Source organism: Macrosteles quadrilineatus, unplaced genomic scaffold (assembly GCF_028750875.1).
Source record: "Macrosteles quadrilineatus isolate MER2022 unplaced genomic scaffold, UCM_ALF_1.0 Scaffold_9__3_contigs__length_116548681, whole genome shotgun sequence".
In the NCBI taxonomy this organism is placed as follows: domain Eukaryota; kingdom Metazoa; phylum Arthropoda; class Insecta; order Hemiptera; family Cicadellidae; genus Macrosteles; species Macrosteles quadrilineatus.
Window position 1 is genome coordinate 51,796,908 of NW_026542602.1, and position 21,862 is coordinate 51,818,769.

Sequence of the window (21,862 nt, forward strand, 5' to 3'; positions counted from 1 at the left end):
TCAAAAACCTAGCGATGTAGAGAATTAGGTTTTTAAGGTTATCTAAATGTTTTGTTTTGTTTCACTTTTTTGCTGATAAATTGCCTAGATTCAGCTTTGGCAGTACAAAATGTCATCATGAAGCTGATCAGTACCGGTACTTCACAATGGGCGCGTTCAGGGAACATGTACCGGTGCACCGGTGCAGATTAACCGGTGACTTATTCACCGGTACCGACCCGGGGCAAGAGTCTTGGTCTCCCAGAACGGTTATTCACCGGTTTACGGTACACATCTGATTATAATTTACACATTCACCTATTATTTACTTTATAATATTTAAACCAAACAAACTTGTCCTCACAGAATAAATTATTTGAAAATTATTCACTTAATACGTAATTTAACCCCCTCATAGAATAAATTATTCACTCATTACGCAACATAACCTATAAAACTGATGAACATTATTCGATGGACCCGCCATCTTGCCGTAGCTGCATGCTGTTGTCCAAGAAACAGACCAATCAGAGGCCGCCGGTGTATTATGCACCGTACAATTTCTCCGGTGCATAAATCTTGCACCGGTGGAGGAAAAAGAGGAAATAGCTGTCTGCTAGGTTAACTCACCGGTCTCCCAGAACGACACATTTTTTGCACCGGGGCAACACCGGTGCACCGGTGCATGTTCCCAGAACGCGCTCAATATCTGTCTGTGTACAGTCGGGCTATTTTAACAATTAATTTAAAGTAGCACCCACCCAAATGAGTTATTCATAATCTTCTACTTAGCAGAAAATAGAAATCTTCATTCGCGATGGTGGCGGAATCATGAACATTTCCATGGTCTTTGCGAAATTGTGAACGTCTTCTTTATTGGCAGCAAAATTAAGAACATCTCCATGGACGTGGTGAGAAGAGATAACTATGAGATAACTAACGGAGGCAAACTAACTTCTCCTACGATCACGGCAGAAGCGTTAAAATTTTCCACGGGCGCACCCCGCAGTTATAAAGACATCATCGTCACCCACGATTGCAGCAAAATTATGAATATAGTATTATGATCGCAGTGAAATCATTACAATATTCCTTTTCTCAGCGAAATCATGAACATCCCTTTGTATTGATGTATTGTGAAACACTGAGTACTTTTTCAGGGTTAAACCAGGGCCAATTTCCATGGTCGCTGTAAAATCGTGAATATCACCATAGATAAAATACTCCTTTGTGTAGTTTAGTCTATGATATCACAAATGCAATGTTTTCAGGCGATGGCAAGCGTTCCCACCCTGGCTAATCCACTATAATGAGAATCCCAAAGCACAAGCTCATCAGTTGTTTCGATGCACATTTTTTTTTATCTTTTTACGCTTAATTTCGCCGATTTTTCCTCAATTCGTTTAAGTAACTTAAATGTTTGACTTCATAGATAAAACAGATCTATGCTTATATTATATTATAAATGCTTATAAGGTGTATTTATTCTTTAGTTATTCATTTCATACATAAATTGAAGGTATCAACCATTGACTATATTATCAACGCACCCAAACTCTATTGGACTTAAAAATCATGAAATTAATCAAATACTTTCATATAGTACCTTAACATTCTTTTAAAAGAATGTTCGCAATAATGTTCATTAGTAAAGTTGGTGAACCTGAAATGTAAGCTTCTTCTGCAGAGTGTCGAATCCGAATGTCGTTCTGTCAAAGGAGCAAACATGGCAGACACCGAGTCGGACTCTTCTCCACCTAATGAACAAATTTTTAAACCTATTACGCCAGGGTCGCCAGGTCCTAGAGTTGTGACAATTTACAAAACTGAAACGGGATTTGGGTTCAATGTTCGTGGACAAGTTTGTGAAGGAGGACAGCTTAGAAGTATTAATGGCGAATTGTATGCCCCACTTCAACATGTCAGTGCAGTGCTTGAAGGAGGAGCTGCAGAAAAAGCTGGAATTAGAAAGGGAGACAGGATTCTTGAGGTGTAAGTATTGTCATTGTCGTGGATATCGTTTATTCACTTTTGTCGTTATTAAATGTTTCTCTTTGGTGTCTCGTGTTTAGATGTTTTGTAATGTCAGCTAGGCCTATTGAAAAATATTTAATTTTGTTAGTAGGCTACTAGGCCTAGTACCAATGTCTTTTAAATATTACTGAAGGTATGATTCCTAATCCCTTAATCCTGTCATTTGCTACATTTAACGTGGTAATAATAGCATATCTTCTTCCTTTTCAACGCATTCTGAATTAGTAAGTTAACAACCTCAATATAACCAATATTACCATTTAACACGTTCGCTGCGGGTGGGTCAGTACTGACCCACGGCGATCGAATCGCTCATGCTGCCGGGTCAGTACTAACCCACACTGCAGTGAATCAATATGTTGCTCAGTGCTAGCCTAGCGTCAGTCGAAGGTGGACCTACACCACGTTAGCGTGTAGTGTGTGACTTGCTTTGTTCACCGTTGAGTTGGTTCCCGCGGCCCGCTCCCGCCGTGGCGGCTGGGTCGGTACTGACCCACATTACTGTGAACGCCCCTCGCTTTGCTAATTTTTTGTGCTTTATGACGTCATATTCAATTTCAATTATTTTTTAAACTATTTTATTTCAATAATATTAACATTTCATATCTTTTATATCTGTAATTTTTGTTTAATATTTAAATTTTTTATACTCCGGTTCTTGATGGGTCAGCACTGACCCATGTATATGACGTCACATTATGAAGTCATAATCAATTCCAATCAATTGATATACTATTTTATGTTGGTTATTTTATCATAATGACTACATATATATTTAGAACATATATTTTTAGTAACATATATAATGTATTCAGTGACATTTCAATTTTTTTCTGACTCTGGCTCCTGATGGGTCAGTACTGACCCATTATTATGACGTCACTTTTTGACGTCATATTCACTTCCGATCGTATTATATAATATTGTATTTCAATAAGGACACAAAAAGGAATGATATCTATATAAATAAAATTAGAGTTTTGTCTGTACATTGCTTAGAATAATGAACTTTTTGGTTATTTTTACATTTCATAGGTCAGAGAAACCGAATCAAACCTTATCTCAATTTCTGTCTGTCTGTCTGTCTGTCTGTCTGTCTGTCTATCTGTCATTCTCTTGGTAACGCTAAAATACGCACTTTATTACAACTACTCCTCAATAACTATAGCACTGTCCCGCCTGAAACTTATTTTCCAAATACTATACATATATGAGATGGTTTTAGACGTATTTCATCGAATATGAGACAGTTAGATATTTAACAGTAAACCCTTGAAAATCAAGTTTTTGTCGATTTTTGACGTGGAATTTCTGGAAGCCCATGTTAACCTTATGAGAAATGAAATTATTGAATCTTAACAGCTGTTTCAATTAAACAAGTTGGTTCTGTTCTGTGATGTTCAATAGCATTAAAGTTACAAGGATTACCAACAGGGTGCAGCACTAGCACTATTATTTCTTTTACATTTATGACAACAGCTAATTTGCAACCTGGAGGCGAGTGAGCGTAGCCAACGAGCTAACCTGAAGGCAAGTGAGCGTAGCGAACGAGCTAACCTGAAGGAAAGTGAGCGCAGCGAACGAGCTCCAACATACAGGTGAGTGAGCGTAGCGAACGAACTTCAACCAGGACGTGATTGAACCATGCAAACGAGATCAGATAGTAAAAATAAAAGTAAGCCTACCGTTATAGGATCGACCGGCAGACACAGAGGTAATTTAACCTTTTATTGATTGTCATACCGATCCGGAACAACAAAAAACAACATAAAATGAAGCTATGTATAATAGTTTGGCCAGCATATCTTAAAATATGCAAACCAACTGCTGTTCTTTATATAAGAAGGTTTCAACTGAATATTATAAGATCCCCGTGCGTAGAACGGGTACACAGCTAGTACAACAATAAAGCTTTTTAGCAATACGATTCGATTTTATAATTTCCTTTAGCAGTGAACGTGTTAAATGTTAACTTTCTCATATCGTTGACGTTCATATGCAAAAAGTCGTATGTAAAAAAAACTATACTTTTCAAGAAACAAAGGCCTCTGCCATTGGAAACATTTTTCAAGAATTTTTCTGCCTGTTTCAAGAAACAAAGGCCCTTCAAGCCATGAGGCCTCTGCAGTTAATCTTTGTGATTTTAATTTTATAATTGTAAATGTTTACCGTACACCTGATTCTAATTTTTATGATTTTGTAAATAGCCTAGAATGTTTATTATTAATGATAAGTAAGTCAAAGTATGCCAACATAGCTATAGTAGGAGATTTCAATGTTAATATATTAAGTTTAAGTCAAGAAACTAATCATTTTTTAAATATTATGAGATCTTTTGACCTATATCCAGCCCACAACCAACCAACCAGAAACTCATCTTGTCTTGACAATGTTTTTACTAATATTCACAATGATTTTTTGTCCTGTTCTTTCACTGCTCAAGACATTATCTCAGATCATGCTGCTGTTTGGGTTAAGTTTTTATCTATGAATAACAATTCAATCATTGACAAAAATAGATCTCAACTAAACCCCAAACCTGCAATAATGAAGAAACGCCTGACTGCGGACCATAGGGTTGAAAACTTGAGTTTTAACTTAGATATCTATGATTGGTCACCTCTTTATGGAACTTTTGATGTAAATATAGCTTGTTCTTTTATATTGAATGTACCTATTAAATTATTTCTTGAATTTGTATTGTCCTATAATTAATGTAAAACATAAGGGTAACTCTAGGCCTACAAAAAAAAATAAGAATTGGTATAATGCAGAACTTAGATCAATGAAAAAAAACTTTGTTGTGTCTATATGATAAGTGGAAGGTTAGCTTAAGCAATGATGATAAAACTAGATTTAATGCCTTTAAAAAAAATGTATAATAATGCAATAAGAGATGCAAAGATAGCGGCTAATGATTCAATGATCTTAAATTCATCTAACACATGCAAGGCTGCTTGGCAAATAGTGAAGAACGAATCAGGACATTCAAAGGTCAACACTGACATTCCGTTATCCCCCAACACACTCAAAAACTTTTTTGTTAATGTTGCAACACAGTCCAACGCCTACCCTCCTACCAGCCCCAAGTATACAGACTTTATCAAAAACTTTCAACAGCACACTGGAAATGGTTCTAGGCCTAGTAATACTAATGTCTTCAAATGGGAGGAAGTGAGTGCCAAACAAGTTGCCTCTATTGTGTCTGAACTGAGCAACTCCAAAAGTGAAGATGTGTATGGACTTAGTAACTGTATTGTGAAAAAAATAGGTTCTTCCATTGTTCATCCCCTCACCTTTCTTATCAACCTCATTTTAAAATCTGGCATTTTTCCTGACTCCCTTAAAGTATCAAAGATCTCTCCAATTTTTAAAAAAGGTCAAAGAAGCAGTCCAGAGAACTATCGCCCAATAGCAATTGTTCCCATCATCAGTAAAATTATTGAATCATGTATTTTTAAGCAGCTGTACAAATATTTCTCAGTTCATAATTTACTATATGACCATCAGTATGGTTTCAGACACAAGCGCTCCACAGCCATGGCTGTTGAAACAGTTGTGGACTATATTCTTAAGGGGTTTGAAAGGAAACTGGTAGTTGGCTCCTGCCTAGTAGACTTAAGTAAAGCTTTTGATACAATCTCTCACAATGTTCTCTGTAGTAAATTAAGTTTTTATGGTATCAACAATCTAGAGTTAAGCTTGTTAAGTTCATATTTAAGTAATAGAAAACAGATTGTTGTAATTAAGGATACTGTTTCTGAAATGCTTAATGTAACAGCTGGTGTTCCCCAAGGCTCCATTTTAGGGCCTTTTTTGTTTCTAGTTTTTGTAAACGATTTTAGTTGCAATATTCCAGTACTGAGTGTGTTGTATGCTGATGACACAACTTTTGTAGTGTCTGCGAAAACTGAATTTGATGTAAAAACTCAACTCAACAATGCCTTGTCAACTGCAAAGTCATGGTACTCAGCCAACAATCTAACCTTAAATGAAGATAAAACCGAATTCCTGTACTTTTCCTTAAAAAGTCAACTGTGCAATAACCTCACTAAACCTGTCAAACTCCTTGGTATCTATCTAGATAGTAAATTGACTTGGGAAGAACATGTTTCTCAACTTTCTAAAAAGCTGTCTCGTATTGTCCACCTGTTAAGAAAGCTTAAGCATAGTGTCAGCTTAGAAGTTCTTCTGATGACATATTTTGGCCTCTTCCACTCACAAATTAGCTATGGAATTCGATTGTGGGGAAACTCTGCTGCCTCCAACAAAATATTCACTTGGCAAAAAAAAGCTATCAGGACTATTATGGGTCTTACTAAACCTGAATCTTGTAAACCTAGTTTTATTCAGCTCAATATTTTAACTTTGCCATCACTGTATATTTTTTCCAACCTTATGTATGTAAAAGAAAATTTAGTTAACTTTCCCATGCAGCACAGCAATCATAATCACAACACTAGAAATAAGCACAATATTGTTACACCTTATATTAGATTAAGTAAAACCTTCAAAAGTTACCATTATCAACAGTATCTATTGTTCAATAAGTTACCATTAGAAATTAGAAATCTGTCTGTAAAAAATTTTAAATCGTATGTAATGACATTCTTAAAAACAAATGCCTTTTACACTGTAGAAGATTTTTTAAACTTGTAGGTTAAGCCACCAATGTCATGTGGATAAAGTAGTATCTAAGTTGAAACTCACTCAAAATGCTACATACAACCCTATGTGTTGTACTGTATGACGTTGCCTATTACTGTAATAAGTTTAATGGCATTAATAAATTCTTATTGAGTCTTATTGAGTCTTATAAACAATAAAAACTAAAATCATAAAAAATAGGTGTCGTTTTGTTTTTATAAAATAGCAAAATGTCTTCCGTTGTCAGTGGTTGTAATGTAGTTGTTCCAGGCTTCTCTGCTGCACTGCAGCAGCGCAGCGCTTTACAGCTCAGTTTTTTTTAGCTCAGTGGGTTAAGTCGCTTTGGCAAAAGCGAACAGAGCGGGTTTGAAACCCACCATAAGCTCCTTGGGAGTTGGTGTCAGGGCACAGGCAATGATATCGGCATCCTTGGGATAGGCTCCTGGCACAAGCTGCCAGGAAACCCAAGAAAGGCTCCGGTGTGGCGTGGCTATAGATTTAGGCCTGCATTGATATTATACGCTTCCTCCTTAAGAGCCTAGAGTATTAACTTATTCGCCCGCTAGAAGACAACAGCAAATCATAGACTTAGGCATAGGTCAATATGCAAATCAAATTAAAGGTCTTTATTAGTAGAATACATTGCTGCAAATTTTATCTCAAAAGAACAACTGAGTAAAAAAAGGCAGCAGTTTAATAGCTATTTACCTTACAAGTGTAGTAAGAGCGTCTTTACATCACGCAGGTGAATGTTGTGCAACAAGCGGTAGCGAGTTGCATAATTTACCTAAGTGATGTAAACACGCTCTTGCGTAACGTGTAACGTACAAGATTTTACCTGACCCGACAATACAGGAGGTTACGAACAATATTTTTCATCATCCATTTCACTCATCTTCTAACAGTAACGTTCATTAACAAACTAAAGCTAGGTTAGGAAAATTCTTCAAAACATAACAATAAAATTCAAGCGCACAGCTGATTTCTAGCGTTGAACGTCGTTGGCTCCATAGAGGTATATTTTTTAAGTTATGCACTCAATGTTGTTTAAATGGGTTTCATTACATCACCGAGTGAGTTTTTTTCAACTTTACATCACTCGAGAAGTAAAGAAGTTGTATACATCACGCTTGGGATAGGGAAGTTTAACATGACGGGTTAGGTAAAGATTTAAAATGGCAAAATCAAGTTATCTTTGAACGCCTGCAATTTTTGACTTGGTTAAGCTCACTTGAGGTCCGGGTTGCGACATTGTATTCTACTAAGTTAACAGAGACCTTAATTTGAGGTACGTCAACGTATGCTTACATTTAAGAATCTTGACATACTCCTCGTGGACCGTCCCCCATTGGAGGTCGGGAGTCAATTAACCCACGAAGAACAAGATATTTAGGTCTAACAAAGATGTGCAGAGTTTAAACATTTTAACTCTTACTGTTTTTAAAAAAGTAGGGGGGAGGAACTTTATAACCACCGTGTATCATTTATTTGTGCTGTGATTTGTCTGCAAACTTTCTTCAGGCTAGTTAGCTGTGTCTTCTCAAGATACACACAATATACCTACAAGAAGTCCACACACTAAACCCCCCCCCTCACTAGCTTCTCCTACCCCTCAGGCTTGGATCTTTTAACTCTCCTTACCCTACTTTGTCCCTACCCCTCCAACGTTAATTACTAAAGATGACACACATTGCACATTACAGAGGTCAGATTCTATTTTTTGTTTCAGGAACCATGTAAGTGTCGAGGGAGCTACTCACAAGCAGGTCGTTGACCTTATCAAGTCAGGAGGGGACGTGCTTACGTTAACTGTTATATCCGTCACACCTCAGGTAATAAAATCAATTGAAGAATAGAAAACATTTATAGGCCTAGTCATCATTACGGTACTTTTGATTGAACCAGTAAACGAGGATGTATTATGACTAGGGATTAGTGGAATATAACGTTTGACGGTTCTTAAAACTTTAGTGTAAGTCCTGTTAAAGCATACAGTACACAAAATAGAGGTCAAATACATGGTGTATTTGAACTGTCACTGTGTGCATACAAAAACGTCACTTAAAGAGCAAAGCCTTTAAATAATATTAACTCAGTGAATATAAAAGTTGTTGCTTATGGTTTCGGTTTAATGTTTTTAAGTCTACTGTAAATTACTAGAGATAAATTAACCAGAAAAGTTTGCTAAATATTTATTTGACATGTGCTATAGTGTTTTATCCAGCTTGTGTATTGAGGGATCCTTATGAATTATCTTGCAAAAATAAAATATCCATCCTTAACAAGCCTTAATCTCAACTCTGCTGTTTATCGATTGCAGGAAGCAGAGAGGCTAGAACCAAGTGAGGACCAATCAAGCTACAACTATATTGACTACACTGACAAACGCTCGCTGCCAATCTCAATACCTGATTACCACTGCATAGACAAGGCCGGCGAGAGATATGTGGTGAGTAACTCTTAATAAATGAATTACGCCTATATTGAACATTAATAGGTTGGGAAAACAACAAATAAAACCTGACTACGAGGAATCCTTTTATATAGGCTATTTAGAATAAATTGGTTGATAAAATTTATTTTTAAAAGCCTAGGATGAAACGTTGTTTTTTCTTTCTTTCCCTGCGTATGTAGGCTATGGAGAAAGATTTTTTTTCTTACATTTTCAATTTGATCTTTCTGTTGATATATTTGTTTTGGGGCCCCCGAACCAAACCACACCTGTGGTCCAATTTAGACAAAATTTGGTATGTGGTTACTAATCTATGGTAGAATATCTCCAGGCGCTTTTTTTCATGTTTTTTAAAATGTTTTATGGTGATTTTTCCATTAAAATCCCATTAAATAACGGAATATTCAGATTTTTTCAAAAACGACCCAAACGGTTTTTATTAAAATTTAGTATAGGTAGTCATTTGAACTCTAAACAAAACAGTACAACCCCCATTTCTGTAAAAATAACAGTTCAAAAATGAAATAGTTAGTGTGGGGTTGGACTTTGTACTATTTGTACTTTGACCTTAGGTCCTATTGTATTTAACTTAAAAACTGGCTTCTTGATATTGTAATAATGAAACTAAAATATTCTTCACTTTATAACAAAAAGATATTGCAACTTTTGTGATTTTACCCATTAAATACCATACTTTCTCCTATAGCTTGCCCGAGATAAGGATTGAGGGCAATCTAATGGGAGAAAGTATGCGTTTTAGATTGCTGATAACGTTTATTTTATTTATTTATCGTGATAGAATATGCTATATAAATTAACCATCACCATAAATGATCTTCAAACGAACAACTTTTTGTCATATTTGATAAAACTTTGTTTCCCAGGTATTTAACATTTACATGGCTGGAAGACATCTGTGCTCCAGAAGATATAGAGAGTTTTCCAACCTTCACATGAATCTGAAAAAAGAATTCATTGGATTTAGCTTTCCTAAACTACCAGGAAAATGGCCATTTACGTAAGTTTCTGTATAACAAGTTAAAGCTGTTGAAAGTACATGATTCTTTGTTATAAAAATTAATATTTAGCTTCCTCGTCCTTGAATACAGCTGACTGAACAAACTAGGTGTAATAATTATCTAGTTATTGGTTTAGATTTGCTGTGATGAATAAATCAAACTAAATAATCTATTTTTGTTTTATCGTTTTTCCTTGTAAAAAATACAGTTTTAATGCTTTTAAGCCCTTGAAGTAAAGTATCTGGGTTTCTTTTTTTCACACTATCCCTAGCTAGGTTCAATGGCAATTACTCAATCCCCTTTTGCCTTTTAACTTAAACTAGTGTCCCTGTTGCTCGATTTCGAGCAATTGCTAAGTAAATATTTGTAGCAAACTGTTATAATACTATATTAGCAAACTTATTGACTGTTTATGATTAACCTATGCTCTTCTTCTCACTTTTGATTTCTGACAACAGCTGGAGTTTCATAAAAATTTTTGTTTCCAATGTTAATCTTATGGAGAAATACGAAACTTTAAAGGGCTCCAGGGCCTCACTCTCTCATTAATTCCCTAAAAAGAAAGTTTCCTGCACAACTTCACGCTACGCTCTTTCCAATGACACCAAAAACATGACAATCGGTTCAGTAGTTTCGGAGGAGTAATTGTCACAAAAATCATGCTTGCGTATTAAATAAGTATAGATTTTCAATTAACCGTAAGCAAACCATCGTAAAAACCAAGGCAAGTGTTAACACTTGTAAAACGATGAAATGGATGAAGCAAATATTTTGGACCACAGTGTCTGTTAGTTTACTCAGTGGCTAACAACAATTTGACCACTTAAACTCAAAACCATGCCTAGATACTGATCCTAAAATACTTAACACCATTGGCTAATTTACTTAAACCTTAACTAACAACTAATTTTAAGTTTTGACGCAATGATATTGTTTTCAAACAGTAGTTTTAATTTTAATTCAGAATTGGTGCTGGTAGACATTTTAAATATGAATGTTGAATGGTTAGGTTGAGCGAACAACAACTGGACAGCCGCAGGAGAGGTTTGGAGCAGTACCTGGAGAAGGTGTGTGCTGTCAGAGTCATTGCAGAGTCGGACATCATGCAGGAGTTCCTCACAGACACTGACGACCAACAGGTAATTGACCTTTAATACCACTGTTACGAGACACAAGGATACATAACTTATAATAGGTAACATTAGGTGATAAATTCAACATCAAACAACAATTTTTAATCATGTTGGACAGAAACTGTATGGCCACAGATTGGAAATTCTGGGAAAACTGAATTATCTGTGAATTTGTTGTACCGGGAAAACCAGGAGTTATGCGTTAGTTTTGGAATTTCGGTCGGCTAAACCATTGTTAGTGCTTTTTATGGATTCAAAACAAATTCGAAGGGCTTAACACCCAGCGCCATACTTTACTTGCTTGCCTAATGCTCATGTAACTTCTTTAGTGCTTAAAAACCCTGACTGTTAAAACATTGTGAACATTGTCTCTGGTCACAACAAATTTGTTAACGTTAACCACGGTTACAACAAAATTGTAAATTTCTTCTGCGGTCACGTCATAATTGTGAACGTCTTCAGCAGTCATGGTTAAGTCAAAAACATTGCGGTTATAGGAAAATCAAGAAAATTTTTTGATGTCATGGCATAGACATAGACATAGACATAGACATATTTTATTCATGAATTTGGTACAAATGATACAATGCACATCTCAATCGTCAAATACATTATATGGTCTAGTAACATTTAAAACAAAACGAAAAATAATTAGTTAAATCTATTTTATTCTAAAGATTTAAACAAATAAGTTAAATAAAAATGCCATGTTGAATGAGATCAGGCAGACAGGAATTCTTCGGTACTATAAAACTCGCCTTCCACCAAAAAAGTTTTCAGCTGTTTCCCAAAACCTTTAGAACCCAACCTTGAACTGCACTGCTTTACTTCTTCAGGAAGCCTATTAAAGAAAAATGGGCCCGAAAAACTTGCATTCCTTTCAGAAAGGGTCAGACGATGACATGGAGTACGAAGATCTTCTCCGTGCCTAGTGGGGTATCTATGACATTGACCAACCGATGGAATATCCTTCAGATGATTTACTGCAGACATTATTGCTCTGTAGATGAATATAGAAGGCAAAGTTAAAATGTTGTTCTCCCGGAAGACTCCTCTGCATGAATGGAGTGGTGGTAAGCAATTGAGGATACGCACTGCCCTTTTTTGTACGGTAAAGACCTTATCAGCATAGGAAGAACCACCCCAGACTTCAATACCATAAGTCATGACTGAGAAAAAACAACCATAGTAGACTGCAACTAACATTTCCCAGTCAAGAAGAGGTTGCAGCGTCCTAAGTGCATGACAGATGCGGTTCAACTTGCAACAAAGCTGTGATACATGTTTGGACCATGACAACATTTTATCCACAGTTACACCTAAAAATTTCACAACAGAGCACTCTTCTATCTCGAACTTATTCAACGAGATAGATTCAGGGATCTTATTGAGAGTTAGGAATTGCATGAAAACGGACTTATCGGAGTTCAGTCTAAGATTGTTCAGCGATAACCAACTTAAAAGTGAACCAACTGACTCTTCAACTCGGGATTGCAAACTGGAACATGGACCTCCAAACAGTAAGGTTGTGTCATCCGCATAGAATAGTGACTTAGCTGAATGAAGATGTGCTGATAGATCATTAATATACACGATAAAAAGCAATGGTCCGAGAATACTACCCTGAGGAACCCCGAACTTGCATTCAGCGAGATCCGACCGAATTCCTGAAATCTCAACAAATTGCATTCTATTTGAAAGATACGATCGGAACCAAGCTAGGGGAACTCCTCAAACACCATATTTTTCCAGTTTCTCACAAAGAATATCGTGATTAACTGTATCGAAAGCTTTCGAAAGATCACAGAATACACTCAGGGCTGGTTTGCGCTGTTCAAGGTTGGATAATACATCCTGAACAAACTCCACAATTGCTTGAGTGGTTGAGCGACCCGCTCTGAAGCCATATTGATTTTGTATGAGAATGTTATTCATGTCTAGATGATTGATTAACCTGGAATACATAACCCTCTCCATTACCTTTGATAAAGTGCAAAGAAGAGCAACCGGCCTATAGTTGTTAACATCGCATTTGTCAGAATAATTGAGAATGACCATATTCCGCAGTCACATTAAAATCGTCAATATATTCCATAGTCACAGTGACATCAGAACTATGTGACAATAAAGAATTATTTATTTTATTTATTTATTTATTTATCACTGTCTTCCACAATCACGCTTGGCCTGACAACATTTTTGGCCTGAACTGATCCATTTGGGTTAACTGTTAGCCCGATCTGACCCAAACATATTGGTGACTTGTAGACGCCAGTAAAAAGGTACACTTGGGGACTGGAAATCTCGCCTGGGTAAACCAGGTTTTTGCTGCCGGGAAATTGAGGGAAATGCGTGAATCTATTTCAGGTGTTCTGAGGCCACCCTGATGTCATTAATATCAACCTCTGCTCCTACTGTCTATATCCATCCTCAGTCTGTATGCCTAGTTAGTATGAAGTCAATGACTTTTATTTCAAAATTAAATATTTTATTTGCATTTTTGCTATTCATTTAACATGTCATTTTGGATTTCTTGTAATGTTTTGTCGATATCTAACTCTTCCATTGTAGGCTAAACTATTTTCAACTCTCTACATGATGCATATGTTTTTAATATTTTCCATCATTCATAATAGCTTAACCTATTTTTTATCTGTAGTTCACAAATAGTTTCACCCATTACCGTTCATATAGTAATGTAAGGTTTTGTAATAATTTAATTGATTTTGTAGGGTCACATAACTCCTGTGGATCTTAAAATCTTGTTGCCTGACCGTGAAATCGTCACTGTTACTGCCCGCAAGAACTCGACAGCAGACCAAGTCTATGCAAGTGTTGTTGAGAAGATCCGCATGAGTAAGAACACTGCGCTATACTTCTACCTGTTTGAAATTGTTGAATACAATTTTGGTAAGTGTTCACTTGGTACAAATTATAGCTACTGATTTAATAAAAAAAACATTGCAAATTAGAGCACATAGGGGCCTACATGACAAATTCAGATTTATTTTTTAGAAATATAAAATATTAATAATATGTTAATAAACTGTTAAATTTTTATCTAATTATGAAGGCTGTCCAGTTAGTAAAAGATGTTTTGTAATTATGTAACAAAGAGACAAAATCCTATTTCACCACTACATTCTAAATGGGAATTTTATGCTATGTTTTCATATTGTCATTAAAATTATACATAACTCATGAACAGTGCATATAAAACTTAATTCTACATATCAACCAAATAACCCTTACATTAAGTGTTCTACAAATTAAATAGATACTTGTCTACTAAGTCTAAATTTAACATTCATATTTTAAACTACTTCACTACTAACTTGTTAGGTTTATTCCTCAGAAAGAAAACTGCAGCCCATCGAGCTGCCCCATCACCTATACATACAGAACTACAGCACTGCCAGTGCGACGTGTCTGTGTGTGAGGAAACATCTGTTCTCTCTCAAGGCAGAACTGTCGCTGACCAATGATGAACTGGCGATGACGTATATATTCTGGTCAGCTGTGGACGCAGTAGACCGAGGTCACATCCGTGCGGACGACAGGCTTTATCAGCTCAAGGCTCTGCAGGACGCCTCCCGCAAACATGAGGTGACACACATTGAAAAAGTACTTGGTACAAAGTAGTAGAATAAACATCTTCGTACAAAGTGTCAACACTCAGTAGTCGGTAGTAGGCCTACTTAACAACCCTACCTACTGTAGTAAATCTCCTAACCAAGCCTGGGGGCAGAAGTAATAGAACCTCACAAGCTACTGATAAGTTTTTAAGTATGCTAACTATGATTGGGTGTTGATTAGGGTTCTGCAAGTCCCCGATATTTTCGGGTCAAGTTGGGCCGACAGGGGGCCAAGGGATCAGTTAAGGCCAAGATCGGATCGAGCCAAAAGGAGCTTTTGTTTTCAAAAAACAAAAAGTGTCTATGAAGATGGGCAGTTGAAAATTGACGATTTTTCCTTAACCACAAAGCGGTTCTCGATCACGCCACAACCGCAGAAGACGTTTACGATTACATCGAGACCGGGGAAGATGTTTAGAACTTTGCTATTACAGAACCGCAAAAATATTTTCTATTCCATCCTGCCGGTGGAAGATGTTTTTTTTTCTTTTGCTGTGACTGCAGAAGACAATCACTATTTTGCGAGAACCGGGGTGGATGTTCTCGATTTTGCTGTGACCAAAGAATATGTCTGGGATTTCACTGTGACCGTGGAAAGTGTTAACAATTTACATGTTGAAGAGGTTTACAATTGTAGTAGGCCTATAGCATTTTTTTAAAAATCAATATTTACCAAAGCAACCTGACTTTGGCCTGAGACCGAAGAGCCAACATTTTTAACCCAACTTGACCTGACCTGAAGTAAACAAATCTGGTCCGCAGACCCCTAGCGTAAGAGCAAGATTTTGAGGTCACTTCTTTCTTTGTAATCACTATTTTTTTTTAGTTCTTGATACTATTGTTTAGTGAAGCTTTGATGTGCAAGTCTGCTTTTACTACTATTAAACATAATTTATGTTAGGACAAATTAATATTTTGTACGTTCAAGACGAATCTTAATTCTGTTTAATAATTTTAAAAGTTGTTTTGACAATTTCCACTGTCCACAGTATTTAGCGCTGGCCAGAGAGTTGCCTGGCTACGGGGAGGTAGTGTTCCCTCACTGCGGTTGTGATTCTCGCAAGGACGGCCACGTTATAGCCTCTGTCGGCTTCAACAGCTTCAAACTACTTGCTTGCCAAAATGACGGAACCCTCGAGGTATAAACTTCATGAAGTATTTTGTGCTACTATATATTCACCACAATTGAATTGGAGGGTAAGGTTAGTCAGTTGTACATTTTGATGTTCTGTTACAGAGCCAAGTAGTGGAGTTCTCGTGGTCTCATATCAAACAGTGGCAAGTAGATAAGGAAGGAATGGTGTTCTGCTTCCAATACCAGAGAAACAACAACCCTAACCCAAGATGGGTGAAAATTTTCTCTCCTTATGTAAGTCTTGTATTTTCTAATATCATTGTTTACTTATTGAGTGTCAGTGTCAAAAAAACTACGTTGAAATTGGATTTCTCTTTCTAAATAGATTTTCAAATAATTCTAATTTAAATAGTTTGAAAATTGATTTATTTGATAAAAATATTTAGGTAAGCTTGTTGGGTTAAAATAAATTCATAAAGTGTTGTGCATACTTATGCACAAATTACAGTAGAACTCAAACTATCCGAATCGTACAAAAATTGTAAAACATAAACTATAGTAATAAGAATTATTTTTTAAGTAGGCAAAACCGTGCAACCGCAACAAAATTCTTAACATACCCCTTTGTCTTGTTAACATTATTGGCATCTCCCGCGGTTTTGAAACATGATCATTTTCTCCCGTGATTGCGGCAAAATCTTGAATGCTTTCTGTTTCTGCATTTGTGTAGACATTACCTTCGTCTCCTGCGGTCACAAAGATATAATCATTGTCTTTTCTAATTGTGAAAAAATCTCCTGCGGTGGTATGGATATGATCATTGTCTCCCGTGATCAAAGAAACATCTTAACCTTTTCCGGGATCACAAAAGAATTATGATTATCCCTCTTCATTGTGTTTACATCATCACTGAATTTTTGAACGTATGGCCATGGTTGGTTTGTCCTAGGGGCTTGTACGCGTGGTTGGTCACTGACAGATGTGCTTGGTGTGTGTGTGTGTGTGTGTATGTGTGTGTGAGAGAGAGAGAGGGAGACAGGAAGATTATTTTTGTACAGTTTAAAATGTAAGTTATTTTCTTTTGTTAATGTTTCTGTATCCATCATTTAGATTTTGTTTTTGTTGTATATTAGTGTAATTGTTAAAATATATGTGTTATATTTATGACAGGTTAAGTGTAAGAAAGGGCCATGTGGCCCTAACTTTTGCCTGTATAAATAAATAATATTTCATTTCATTTCACTGTCTCCCGTGATGAAAGAAAAATTCTGATTATCTTTTGCGGTTGTGTAGACGTCATCGTCTCTCGCAGTAGAAAAGAAAATCCTCTGCAATCACGATGAAAGTATGAAGTTTCATTCACAAAATCTTTGCGATTTTGTGATCGCGATAATAAAAGCTTAGCTTGACTCGTCCCATTTCCTATTAAATAACACCGATTTCAATAAAAATCCTACCAGTGCGTTTGATTAATTAATTGTATGTGGTCCCGATAAACTTATATTGTTTTAGTTCTACTATACTGTAATACATGCACACTGCCTATATGAGTGGTCAAGTATCGTGCAAAGGCGGTGTAGTATATGGTTAGTCACTGTGTTTAGTAATCAATTTGTTTACATTTCCAGTACACATTTCTGGGCGAATGTTTCGACCGAATACATGAGGAGCTCAAGTGGGCCGACACGGGCGAGTGATGTAGTGACGACCTAGTCCATTAACTTGACTCTCAGTATCGAATTTGTTTCAATTAGACTATGTTATGTGATATTACCCTACCAGATGAGCTCTAGAATGTTTGTGGCGAACCTACGTTGACATTCCACTAGATTGTAAAATCGTCGTTTAAGTAACAGTTTTTAAAACCTAAATTGAAATTCAGTTGCTTGATTCATTCTTGGATTTTTTTACTCATGATTGAGTAACCAAAAATGTGTGTTTTGTGGGCAATACAGTTCACTGTAATTAACTTAGCATATATTTATTTTCGCAAACCAAATGTCTTGAGTAATTTGTATTCGACATCAAAGAACTGTTACTGAACTGACGCTGTCCTGTTTAATCTCACCCGTTCCTGCAGAAGCTACAAACACTCTCGGCTCACTTGGAAGTATGATCTTGTTTTATTTTACGAATTTTATAATACTTATTAGTGTCAGAACGTGTTATTTTTGTAATATATTTTATCGTTTGTAATGTATTAGTTATTTAAGTGTGACAAGTGAGTTGGAACATGAAAGCCATTGTTTGTAAATACGATTCCTATGTTTTGTTATTGTATGCGTGTTGTGTAACTTGTCACTCCAGTAGAACTGCACTCACGTTTTCTCTCACTGTTATCATGGTTGCGGCTTGCCCAAAAAGTTTACTTGGACGTCGTTGCTGGTTCTCATCATTGTGTTGACAAGACAGTAGAGGCTCGCTAATATGGCACATTCCAGACTTTAGCATTGCTGGATTATTGAAGGAAGTTTTTGCAAGACTAGCAGAAATACCCCGAAATAAAGAATCGACATCTGCTGATTGCTACGGAAGTCTGAGTGATCGCTACAGAAGTTTGAATGATCGCTACAGAATTCTGAACAATCGCTACAGAAGTCTAAACGATCGCTACAGAAGTCTGAGTGATCCTTTTAGAAGTGTGAATGATTGCTACAGAATTGTGAAAAATCGCTACCGAAGTCCGAACAATTGCAACAGAAGTCTAAACGGTGGCTACAGAAGTCGAAACGGTCACTACAGAAGTCTAAATGATCGCTACAGAATTCCAAATGATTGCTACAGAATTCCGAGTCATTGCTAAAGAAGTCCAAACGATGGCCACCTCAAAGGATTGCTGAAAGTGCCAGACCATCGGATGCTGAACTAGCGGGCTATTACTGTACTTAAACATTGTGTAAGTAAGTGCACAATTTCTCAATCAGTCACTGTAAATTTAAATGACATTAACAATTTGGTTTAACAAGAATATTGCTTTACTTTTGGAGAAAACTTGTTATAAGTTTTGGACTTTTGGTATTTATTTAATATGAACACATGTTCAACTCCGTCCCCATGTGTAACTGTTCATTATCAGCCGAGTCACCATAAAGGTTTTTGGGCAAGCCTAACTTAATCAAATTTGTTAATATACATATTATATATGTAGATATCTTTGATCTTTCAACAAATTAGATCTACACTGGCATTATTATAGAAGAACATTATTGGTATTTTTAAATATATAAATCTGTATACTTTGTTAATCTGTACATAAAATATATATATATACATTGTACCGTTCCCTCATGTTTATGTGTCTTATGGTCTTAATTCTAAAGCGGTGTTTTCTTGCATCTTATTTACCAAGAAAGTAAATACGTTTTAGTGTTTATTTAAATATTCAGATAAATTTAGTTATTAAAAATTATAACTACAAGTTTTGTTATAAATAATTTCCTATTAATTCGTTACATCACAGAACTGAATTAAATGTAATGCAAGAAAACATTAAAGGAGTAAAGATATTTTTTTTAGTATTATAATCGTTATTGTTTGAAATGAGGAGTATTTTGATTAAGATTTAATGGATTGCCTTGTATTGCTTAGTTGGATTGCAGTGGTTAGTAACATTCAAATTGGTTGCCATTTGATTACAAGTGGCCATTTAAAACCAGAGGCAAAGGCTGATTAGGTACAACTGCAAGTAAAGTAATTATTGTTTGAGAAAATAACGTAAAAATGAGCAGGAAATGTTGTCTATTTATTTTTTAACATCAGTATCATTAACTTAGTAATCGTGTACATAAATTGTCTCTCAAATTTCATTAGTATCAAATTGGGATGGTTGAGACCGATTTATTTAAATATTTTTTTAATATTTTAAGAATTATTTATATCTTATAAATAGTGCTGTATTTGTTGCCAGAACAACTGTATTATGCAGGTCGCAGGATTTTACAAACTTCAATATCATACCAGTTTATAATCTATAACTTTCCAGCATTTTATTTTATTTCACTATTCTTCTGATTTCATGTTTTTACTTCAAAAGTTTTATCTCATATTAAAATGACCTTATGACTACTTATTTTGTTATCTTATGATTAAAATTTTCTTTTGAATTAAAAAAAAATTGATCGAGGTTTTAAGTGTATTTTTAAAGTTTTGTAACATAAAAGGTGTTTTTTCTAACAATTTTTCCTAAGATGCACACAAGCTGAGAAAAAATGTTTTCAAGAAACATGCTTGCCTATTTTAATATATAGGATGTTTTATTGATTTTTATTGTCTATATATAAATTTGTTGGATTATTATTGTTGGACTAACCTAAAAGACATTATGAGCATTATGGAGCTTTCCTAACTCCATATCAAATCAAATCAAAACATCCTTTATTCATTGTGTACAAAATATACATGAATAGTGTCAATTCCTAAGAATACCAACATAAAAATAATATAAATAAATAAGCATATTATGCTGAAACGGAGTTCAGTCTCAAATACAGCATTTATTATATACTATCTCCAAATTTATTAACTTCAAAGTTATTACTAATATACTTTTGAAATTAAGAATGGATGGGTTATGGCTGTCTGAATTTGTTCTAATATCAATATCTAATGTTATTTCTGTGCACGTAATACAACTTGCACATTGTGCATTTGCTTAAAAGAATTAAGAAGTATATTTATAGTTAGTATGTATACGTTTCCCAATCAAAATTTTTTAAATAATTAGTTTGTAAAATAAGTGTAGCAGACAACTATATTATTTTGGTAGTATGGGATCTGTTTGTATTTTCATTGCTTCATTTTCCCTTAATATTTTATTTAATTAATATCATGTTATTGTTTTATCATTGTACCATGATTAGCCTATACTTTCTATAAATAATTAATTGATTATCTTGAAATAAAATGTATTATATATTTGATATATATCATGATTACGACACATTAGAATAATCTAGTTAAACAATCTTACTTATTTAAAATATTTTATCATCGATTGAATTTTGTTTACCCTTTCATTGAGTGATAAATTTGATATTTTATTGTTTACTTAATTTAATTAGTTGCCTTATTTAAGTGCTAAAAACAGGTCCAAAGGATTTAAAGGAATTGTAGGTAAAGTTTTACCAGGTAAAAATTTCAGGATAGTGATATTAATGATATTTGGTCTTTGTTCTAGTTATGCCAATTAATTTCAACCATTAAAAGTTCCATATTTATTGGAAAAGTATGTTGTAACTTAGGAAAATGTTTATTTTACCATACTCCCGAACTTGGGTGATAGAAAGAAGTATAAATTACAACATAAAACCATCTACTTATTTAGTCACTCCTTCATAATTAACAGTTTCTACAAATTTTCAACCTATCGTTCAATCTCTTACGTCCAATTTTTAAACTGTAATAGTTTAAGGAGTTCTCGATGATAACTGTCTGTGTCTTTTAGTTCTGTAAATTCTTAAATTGTGTATCGATATTTTTATATTTTAAAGCTGCATACTACATAGTACAAAATTATTGAAATGGTCCTAATAAATAATGAAACATATCTTAATTTTTAATGTTTCAACTTTCCGCTCACAATATTGTTGAGCTATGTGAACATTGCGTAATCATTAGCTTTTGTTTTTATTTATTTACATTAGATGAAGTTAAATTTCATCAATAAGTTTCCTGTTCGGTTTTAAATTTCAATCTATACCTTTAGTTGTATAATCTACTTCATGCTACATGTTGTTGATGGCGTATTCAGTTGTTGTTTGTGTTTGTTATAGTTTTATCCAACAATGGTGTGATATTTTTGTTGTTCATTTGTGATCTTCAACTATGCCTCATGTGCAATCTGTTTCACTGGTGTCAATAAACATTATTTCAGCTATTTTGATGGTCTT

General features: G+C 35.0%; 1 protein-coding gene across 1 annotated transcript; it reads left to right on the forward strand.

Annotated features, from left to right (window-relative positions):
* Positions 1-1,699: 1,699 nt before the first annotated feature.
* Positions 1,700-21,849, forward strand: LOC129001951 (sorting nexin-27). The gene is made up of 10 exons (XM_054429400.1): positions 1,700-1,971; positions 8,390-8,492; positions 8,981-9,109; positions 9,997-10,130; positions 11,141-11,270; positions 13,997-14,174; positions 14,620-14,870; positions 15,889-16,038; positions 16,137-16,268; positions 17,603-21,849. The coding sequence occupies exons 1-10, from the start codon at positions 1,706-1,708 to the stop codon at positions 17,669-17,671; spliced, it is 1,542 nt and encodes a 513-aa protein (XP_054285375.1). The 5' UTR covers positions 1,700-1,705; the 3' UTR covers positions 17,672-21,849.
* Positions 21,850-21,862: the final 13 nt, after the last annotated feature.

What these genes read in the sequence shown, in the direction of transcription:
- LOC129001951 (XM_054429400.1), top strand. Translation starts at nt 1,706, where the DNA reads ATGGCAGACACCGAGTCGGACTCTTCTCCACCTAATGAACAAATTTTT. An exon ending in GGAGACAGGATTCTTGAGGT is followed by an intron (nt 1,972 to 8,389) that starts GTAAGTATTGTC and finishes TTTTTGTTTCAG; the next exon opens with GAACCATGTAAGTGTCGAGG. An exon ending in CAGACACTGACGACCAACAG is followed by an intron (nt 11,271 to 13,996) that starts GTAATTGACCTT and finishes TTGATTTTGTAG; the next exon opens with GGTCACATAACTCCTGTGGA.